At 43.0% G+C, this 8,587-nt stretch overlaps 2 protein-coding genes across 2 annotated transcripts; both read right to left on the bottom strand.

Moving 5' to 3' along the window:
* Positions 1 to 205: 205 nt before the first annotated feature.
* On the bottom strand, positions 206 to 4,476 carry LOC117848189 (malate dehydrogenase, mitochondrial). The gene is made up of 7 exons (XM_034729520.2): positions 4,046 to 4,476; positions 3,789 to 3,962; positions 3,175 to 3,343; positions 3,007 to 3,068; positions 2,456 to 2,580; positions 1,285 to 1,402; positions 206 to 598 (listed from the first exon to the last, which is right to left on the bottom strand). Exons 1-7 carry the CDS (start codon positions 4,280 to 4,282, stop codon positions 458 to 460), a joined length of 1,026 nt encoding a protein of 341 aa, XP_034585411.1. The 5' UTR covers positions 4,283 to 4,476; the 3' UTR covers positions 206 to 457.
* Positions 4,477 to 5,285: 809 nt separating this feature from the next.
* Positions 5,286 to 7,726, bottom strand: LOC117848190 (GTP-binding nuclear protein Ran-2). Its single transcript, XM_034729521.2, has 8 exons — positions 7,581 to 7,726; positions 7,420 to 7,489; positions 6,691 to 6,747; positions 6,488 to 6,605; positions 6,196 to 6,285; positions 5,929 to 6,108; positions 5,759 to 5,836; positions 5,286 to 5,648 (listed from the first exon to the last, which is right to left on the bottom strand). Exons 1-8 carry the CDS (start codon positions 7,581 to 7,583, stop codon positions 5,579 to 5,581), a joined length of 666 nt encoding a protein of 221 aa, XP_034585412.1. The 5' UTR covers positions 7,584 to 7,726; the 3' UTR covers positions 5,286 to 5,578.
* Positions 7,727 to 8,587: the final 861 nt, after the last annotated feature.

The following is an 8,587-nucleotide window of genomic DNA, read 5'->3' as shown; positions in this document are numbered from 1 at the left end:
AAGAACCGTTAACGAGCATAGCAGAGCTTGTTGCTTCGAGCCTTCGACCCTGGGAATTGCACTGAACCCGCAATGTTCGGCTCGTCTGGTACAAATAATATCTAAAAGTTGTATCTAGCAGCCGCAAGCGCCCAATAATTGAATTCCAGTGTGGCATGGGCATCCAGCCTCCGGTCCAAATACAACACCAGAATAACGAGCGGGATCGAGCAAGTGGCGAGTTTGTTTCCATTTTCGTCACGCAAGCTATTGGCCGAGCACAAAAGGCACCGGCGACCGGTGTGATTGTTTCTGGTACAAGGTTGTTCAGGTTGGCGACTAAGCCGCTGGATTTTTATTACGGAGCACAACGCCACGACCTCCCAGCAGAAGCCGGGCAGAAAAAGGCAGTCTAACAAAAAATTTCAAGACATCTCCTCAGCTCGATATATGAATTGTTAGAATCCGTGCAGAGCGCCTAGTTCCCGTGGGCGAACTTGATACCCTTCTCAATGGATGCCTTGAGCTCGCCCTTGAGGTTTTCCAGTCCCTTCTTCTCAAAGTCGTTGAGCTCCCCCAGACCAAGCACTTCCTCCACTCCGTTCTTGCCGAGCCGTACCTGTAACATGGGAAGGAGTGGTGTTAAAACTCTACTAGCCAGCATATGAAGACCATCTATTGAGAGAAAATCGACAAAATCTAGTGCAATAATACACTAGAAAGAGTCCATCTAACTAGTATGGGTAAGGCACGGGCATTAGCGAAGTTTACCGAACACATTATTTTGATCAGCCAAAATTAAAATGCCCTCTTGCAACTGACAAGACAGGGAAAACCATGATATTGTAAAAGAAATGTGATGCTACCCATCACTCGGTCAATGGTTCCTGGAAACAAGAACATGCTACATGGAACCATATGGCCAAAATGTCTCAATGATTCTCAAAAGAAAATAAACCAAAATGGCAATGGTTCACAGGTTCAACACTTCATTCTCTTTAATCCCATAAGACACGCAAGATCCATCAATGAGACAGTTTTAAAACTTAAAAAAAAAACATTTCTTTTAATGCCTCTGACCACACAAATAATTCAGGGCACAGAACCTATGATTTCGATCCTTGCTTCCAAAGTCAACAAACAGATTGATTTATATAAGAAATAAGTGCAAATCAAATTCTACTATGGTAACTTAAATGTTGGTAACTGGTGTAAACCTCAACAAAAAAGGAAAGTGCAAATGCCTTGACCATATGATAAAACATTACTGCACTTTACGTAGACATTTACGCATTAGATAAGTACCTTGGAGGCAAAGAAGGGCAACTCTGTCACAGTTGATTGCACAAAAGAGCACTCTACAATGTCAGGAACTCCATTCAAACCTTTCAAGCATGCATCTGCAAAAACAGCACCAGCATATCTGCAAAAGGCAAAGGAACTATATTAGTAAAAAAAAATTGCAGCAGAGCTTGACCTGAAATCAGCATAAATCTAGTACAGGTATGCATAACAAGAGTTGATGGAGTATTGCAGAGTTTGTCTGCACAGCCACTAGAATATGATGATTCATAAAAAGATGACATGCAGGCATAACATTAAAGGGAAGCTACGGTAAGTCACACAGAAATTCCAGACATGGGGGTGTTAGGATGAGGACGATTGCTCTTCTGTAAAGTCAATAAATTTGGATCCAAATCCCACCTACCCAAACAGGTTCTAGCTCATATTGCACTAAATTAGTTGGAAAAATAAGATATATGATCTTGAACAGGTACTCATGGACAAGGACAAGTGGGTCCTTCATTTAGGAAGATGCTTCATTTGGACAAGGACAAGTGGGTCCTTCATTTAGGAAGATGTTTCATTCCAAGTAATAGCAATAACTTGAAGTATTTCACAAGAATGCAATAACAGAAAGTTAACAAAGTAGAATGTGCAATTTTTTTTCTGAAAGAATAATGTCTAAAAAACTATAGAACAAAATAGAAGCAGGTGTGCTTCAAGGAATGTCTCTTGTATTCACGGGGTTAGTTCAATTATACCTGTATAATGAATGTCATAAACAACTAATGATGTTCATTACAATTAGATAGCTTAATATACATCCAGTTCCGACAGTAAATTGATACAATAGATATACAATCAAATGAATACAGGAACAACCATGATACAGCAGTAACAACATAGATTCAATAGTACCAAATTTCGGCCACAAGCAGGTCACTAGCTTTGAAGTAATAAGCTTGTGTCGGTGAGTGTACAGGCAATCGTGCAGCAGCTAACTTATGTCTTATGTCACAGGCAGTTCTTCTAAGAAAGCACAAGCATCTACTGATGGAGTAGTTGCAGAGGATAGAAGACAATACTCGTATAATTCCAAAAGGATCATGAACAGACATGCTATGCTAGTCCCAGGTTCTATTGTGCAACCAATAGATATGCCCACAAAGGTCCATATGTTTTATAGACTTACGCCATGGACAATGTTGCGGATCCCTTTCCAGCCTTTGCTTCAACAACCTCCGTACCACCATCTTGTGTCCTCTTGGTAAGGGCCTCAATGTCTTCTTGGGACAATGAATTGCTTGCAGGAGTGGCCTGCGTGAAATAGACATTTTGATTTTTAGTTGGAAGTTTATGCTAGAGTAACTAGCTTAAGAGATATGAGGCACAACATACACCTACCATGACAATTGATATGACTACCACTTGCATAGTATTTCAGTACAACAATGGATTATGTAATGTTAAATGCTAACCCAAGACAGATTTAGAGTCCTTATGCACAATTGCTAAAATTGAAATTGTTGAACTAGTCTAAGCAAACATACTCTGTTGACTCGTGTCCACAAAATGCAACCTCTTTGCTAATCAAATTGCATGTTTTGCCAATAATGTTCATACACTTACACTACTTGATCGTTATGGGCATGCTTATGCTATAAAGCTCTTTTGTCGCTGATTATATTTATTCTAAATTGGTACATTTTCAGATTATTGTGTCACTTTTGAAGGATAAAATACCTGTGAGAAGAGTGGCAGAATAGTAATACCCGCATGGCCCCCGACAACAGGAACATTCACGTCTGCAAAAGGTCACAGCAACAACTCACATTGAGAGAGATGAAAAACTAAATCTGACAACCACAATCTCAATGTCTCTAGCAATTGTCAAGTAAAACATCTTATTACCAGTAACTGGCACGCCCGCCTTTCCAGCATAAAAGGTTTTAGCACGAACAACATCAAGAGTGGTCACACCAAACAGCTTCTTCTCATCATAAGTACCAGCCTTCTTGAAAACCTCTGCTGCAATTGGGACAGTGGAGTTGACAGGGTTGCTGATCATATTGACAAGAGCCTAAACAACCATATAATCAACAAGCCGATGATCAGTATGATAGCACAAATTAAACAAGAATAGGATGAAAATGTATACTTAAAGATTCAGATTAGACATAATAAGAAATAAGCATGGGATCACTCCAATATCATCTACCACCCCTTGTAAAGGGGATGTTCACATATCAATATCCGAATGCATGTGAAGTGGGCTCTGGAGCAAGTGTGCCTTCTTAGAAACAGGAAATGACATTGAGGTGGGCAACTAGCACGTGGTAATTGTGTATGTTTTGGGCAAACAGTGTTGCCTATCAGTTATAGGTAGGTGCACAGCTTTACTGCAGATGACCACTGAACACTAGATCTGCCCCAAATCCAAGCACCAGCTACTCCAATTGCCAAAAAGAGTACCAAATCTATATACCTAAATTGCAGATCTACACTGAAAAGGGCGCGACGCTTACGTTTGGGCAGTGCTTGGCGATGGCGGTGCAGAGGGCCTTAACGATGCCGGCGTTGATGTTGAAGAGGTCGTCCCTGGTCATGCCTGGCTTCCTGGGCACCCCGGCGGGGATGATCACGACGTCGGACCCCTCCAGCGCCTCCCCGAGCTGGTCATCCCCCATGAACCCCTTCACCTGCAGAACCCGCAACCAATCAGCTCAGGAGCCCAGCCGAACCAGCAGTGCGCGTCGGGCGAGCAGGGCAACCGGGGGCGTACAAAGGCCGGGGAGTTGATGTGGGAGACGTCGGCGGCGACGCCGGGGGTCCCCGCGATATCGTAGAGCGAGAGGGAGGACACGAGCGGGTTGAGCTTCATGAGGAGCGAGAGGGGCTGCCCGATGCCGCCCGCCGCGCCCAGGACGGCCACCTTCCGCTCCGGGTTGGCCGAGGAGGCGTAGCCGCGGCGGCTGCGGCGGAGGAGCTCGGACGTGGACTTCAGCAGAGCCGACCTCATCGCGGCGTCGGGAAGTTGGGCTCACCCGGGCGCGTCTCGCTGTGGACTGGTTGGAGTGGGGAGCGGAGGCGCGCGGCGGCGGCTGGTGGTGCTTTAATAGAGGGGAGGAGGAAGGATCCAAAGGGTGGATGGGATCTAAAGGAAAAAGTTGTTGGTGGTGGCGGTGGGACTGGGAGAGAGAAAAGGCGAGAGATTTTGGGGTGTCTCGACGTCTCCGCCCGTCGCCGAGGTGATATTTTTCTGTTCTGTGCTGGCCTGTTGGGTTTATCTGGCTGGCCGAGGCGGAACTGCGGAAGGGTCACTGCCGCACTGATGAAGTGCACAACGACTGCGCGAGCACGATGGCGAGCGGCGCATAACGACCAAGAGCACGACGGCTCTTGATTTGCCTTGCTCAATAAAATCGATTATTTTTTGAACGAACAAGAACAGCGGTCATGGTTCCTTTGGACCTCGGTTTTGTGCCCAACTTCTGGATGGACTGCGAAATTCACAGCTGACCAAAGGCAGCTATGAACCAGCCGTTCTGGCCTCGTAGAGACACCGGGATCCATACCTAGCAACTTGAAAAGGCTGTTCCCGATCCTTATTTGCCATTAAAGAAACCCTTGGAAGAATTCAGTCAATTAAGCAATTGTGTTAACAGTTTGAAGAATTCCGTCAATTGAGCTACTCATGTTAATAGTTGTGCAAGTTCAATGACAGAAAATTGCACCATTGACTTGGTTTGAAGAAGAATGCAAATTGATCATAGAATTTAACTACATTAATTTAGACAGAGTATATTTGCGTGTGATAAATTTAGACAAAATTCTGCCCTCCTAATGACATTTAGGATCAGATAAATTAGTTTAAAAAATAAGGTAGTTTCCTTGAAAACATAGTATAGTTGAATATTTGGAAGCAATATTTAAAATCGGAGGGAGTGAAGCCTCCCATACCATCAGCCCCCACAGTGAAAACACCTCTCATGTAAGAAAACACAGCGAGAACGCGTTGCAAATACGCAACAAGCAGAATTATATGATACAGCAGATAGATAATCAAGACAGTACAAAGCAACGGCCACAGCAAAGTTTACCATCAACAACCAGAGTAACAAAGCAATGTATAAAGGAGCCAGCAAATTCATGGCAACAAGTCCAGCGATGTCAACACATTGAAAAGTTGCAACACGTCTCGAGACAGAAAAGATCCAGATTTAGACAACGCTAACTCTAGAGAGTTCGTTCTAAAACAACTCTTATGCAAGGGCACAACTCCGTCTGCTCAGGTCTGAGACTCATGATCCACTTTCTACTCAATCAGATCGTCATCGTCATCAGGAAGAGGTTGTGCGGCCGCTGCAGCAAGCTCAGCTTCATGCCTGCAATCAAAATGAGAAGAGAATCAGTTCTTGAAACACTTAATATCAAGGTGACTGATTTTGGATGTGCATAAAAATGACAGTAGATAAGAACAAAGGTGGACACTCACTGTTGCTGCATAGCCATATCAATGGTAACTTCCGGAGGCTTAAGAGCAACGGCTTCAACAAAGTGGAGGTTGGGATCGCTGATAGGACCAAAGCCATCGACAATAATTAATATATGTAGGTATTTGCTGTAACCTCAAGATGCGAAAAATTAAAGTAATTAGTTAGTTACCCAGCCAACTTCCTTGCAAGGTAAAGGAAAGGCTTCTCAAAGTTATAGTTGCTCTTGGCAGAAATCTCATAGTACTGCAGGTTCTTCTTCCTGTGGAAGGTGACCTGCTTGGCCTTGACCTGCCTGTTCTTCACATCAACCTTGTTACCGCACAGGACAATGGGGATGTTTTCACACACCCTGCAAGAATTCATAATTGAACATCAGAATCCCCCAACATTATACATCAAAGTGCAAGTTGTATGACACAGAAAGATTGAAACAAACCTGCACAGGTCCCTATGCCATGTAGGAACATTCTTGTAAGTCAACCTTGAGGTTACATCAAACATTATAATCGCACACTGGCCATGGATACTGCAGGGAAATAGAAAATTAGAAGCAGTAACTTAATGCAATGAAAGAACAGGTTCTGTGTTGAAGGTAAGGATTAAATTTACAGGGTATGATAGCTTGATTATTCATGTCACTGAAAGTAGGGCATCATTTATAATTTCATATGAAATTTAGCAGGGACTAAATCACATTTACTTAAAAGACTATGGCAGATAAGACTTACTAGTATCCATCCCTGAGGCCACCAAACTTCTCTTGCCCAGCCGTGTCCCAGCAGTAGAAACGGATCTTACCGCAGTTAGTGGTGAAATCCAAAGGATGAACTTCGACACCAATGGTTGCTGAATTAACGAAATGCATTAGCTGCAGTAAGTATAATTAACAATTAAGTAGATGAAAGGAAACCCAAGTTCACATGACAATTACGTTCGTATTTCTTCTCAAACTCTCCGGTGAGATGCCTCTTTACAAATGTGGTTTTACCTGCAACCAAAGAAAACATCAAGATTTAAAACATACAAGGTAGAGTACAAATACTGAAGCAATCAATAACATTAGGCTTTGACCATCAGATACATAAGGTTACAAAAAAAATCATAAACAGCATCCTATGTCAAGAGTTCTCATGGAAGCGTTCGTGCCTTTTATGATCAAGAGAAAAATAGGTGCGGATCTACAGAATCCCTGCTGTGTGAGGATTCCGAACATTAGAATCATCAATAAATAAAACCAGCCCACATCTAAAAAATAGACAATTCCCATGCCCTCCCCTAATTTACATTAAAAACCGGATTTGCATCAATTTAACAGATCAAAATACATATATGAGTATCAAAGTATGCCGAAAACAGTACTCCTTTTATATAAATATAAAAAACAGCCCCTACAATCATAAACTGAGTACCATCGTCCAGTTTGTGGGGAAAAAATGAGGTGGGCAATTCTATAACATGGGCGTGATTAAATTCAGTATCACGGTAAAATATAATCTAATATGACAAAATCACGGAGCACAATAACATCGACAGATTCCACACAACAGCAGAAGGCGTAATCCATCAGATCTCGTAGAAACTGACTGTATTTAAGAACGTAACACATCAGATTCTACTATTTCTAACAAATAATCGCATCACGAAACGGATAAGAACTCACCCGTTCCGCCATCGCCGACGATGACGAGCTTGAAGCTGGGGTAATCCACAGTCCCCTGATTCGGCAGCGCCTGAAAACCACAAAACATCACAGATCAAATACGCGAAACCACAGATCCACCGATCAAACGTGGCGAGAATCGGATCCGTTGGCGCACTCACCATTTTCAGTCGAGCGCGAGGAACCGCACCTGATGCGGCGATGCGGGCTTCAGAGCACGGGAGAACAGCAAAACCCTAGAATTCGAAATGGAATTGGGCGAGCCGCCGGTGGAGGCGGAGGGTTTTATAGCTGCGGTGGCGTGTTATTTTTTTCTCGGGGGTGGGGGTTTTGGTAGCTTTGGATGGACGCAGGAATTGTGGCCGCCGGATCTTGGGCGGCGGGTGGGGATCGGATCCGGCTAGCTTTCGTCCCACGCGAGATTTCTGACCGTCGGATCCGGAAGGTGCCGTTGGAGCGGCAACGTGGGCCGTTTGGGCTTTCTCTCGTTGTTCACGCGACAATGCACGAGATGGGCCGGCCTAACTCTATTTTCATTCGTCGGCCGTTCGATATTTGAGCCTGCGATAATGGGTGTTTGTTTAAGGCCAATATTCCTCTCAGAATGTCCTAAAAAAATATTCTTCTAAAAAATCTTTTAAGGCATATGTTCTAGATAATTTTGTAAGAAAAGATGTCTAAATTTTCCTTAAGTATGTGCTTGAACTGTACCGGGTGTACCTTAATATCTCCTCCAATCACGTACAAGTATTGCTTTGGATATTAACACGTATCTACATTACAACTGTAATTATAGTTTTGATATTATATCTGTAAAGTATAGCAAGAGTATAGTACAAAAGGTACTTTTCTCTACCCATTTCATTTTAATGTAGTATATAAAATTAATTTGTAACTTGAAGTTTGACCTGTTTGATTGCACTTACCTAAAACCACACCCTTTTTATCAAAAATGCAAAAAAAAAACTGCAAATCAGAAGATTTTCAAATGATAACACATATCTCAATTCGTCGCATTCAAGTTTTATGTGTTTCGTAATCTCCCGTGACCTTTGGTCAACCGATGTACGTGATGTTTGCCCTACAATGTCACCTAGCACGTTAGTACTATAAGAGGGTGCTAAAGATGCTCCGTGCATGAATAATTGCGTCAAACCTAAGTATAAGT

The sequence above is a fragment of the Setaria viridis genome, chromosome 3 (assembly GCF_005286985.2).
Source record: "Setaria viridis chromosome 3, Setaria_viridis_v4.0, whole genome shotgun sequence".
Lineage (NCBI taxonomy): Eukaryota > Viridiplantae > Streptophyta > Magnoliopsida > Poales > Poaceae > Setaria > Setaria viridis.
The sequence above is the reverse complement of the archived record's forward strand: the minus strand, read 5'-3'. Positions and strand labels throughout refer to the sequence as shown.

Excerpts from the sequence above, each read along its gene's own strand:
- LOC117848189 (XM_034729520.2), bottom strand. The coding sequence starts at position 4,282 with ATGAGGTCGGCTCTGCTGAAGTCCACGTCCGAGCTCCTCCGCCGCAGC. Across the intron at positions 3,344-3,788 it reads TCGCCAAGCACTGCCCAAAC|GCTCTTGTCAATATGATCAG; the intron begins GTAAGCGTCGCG and ends ATGGTTGTTTAG. Across the intron at positions 2,581-3,006 it reads TTCTGCCACTCTTCTCACAG|GCCACTCCTGCAAGCAATTC; the intron begins GTATTTTATCCT and ends TATTTCACGCAG.
- LOC117848190 (XM_034729521.2), bottom strand. Across the intron at positions 6,286-6,487 it reads GGCCTCAGGGATGGATACTA|TATCCATGGCCAGTGTGCGA; the intron begins GTAAGTCTTATC and ends ATTTCCCTGCAG. Across the intron at positions 5,837-5,928 it reads CTTGCAAGGAAGTTGGCTGG|CGATCCCAACCTCCACTTTG; the intron begins GTAACTAACTAA and ends TGGTCCTATCAG.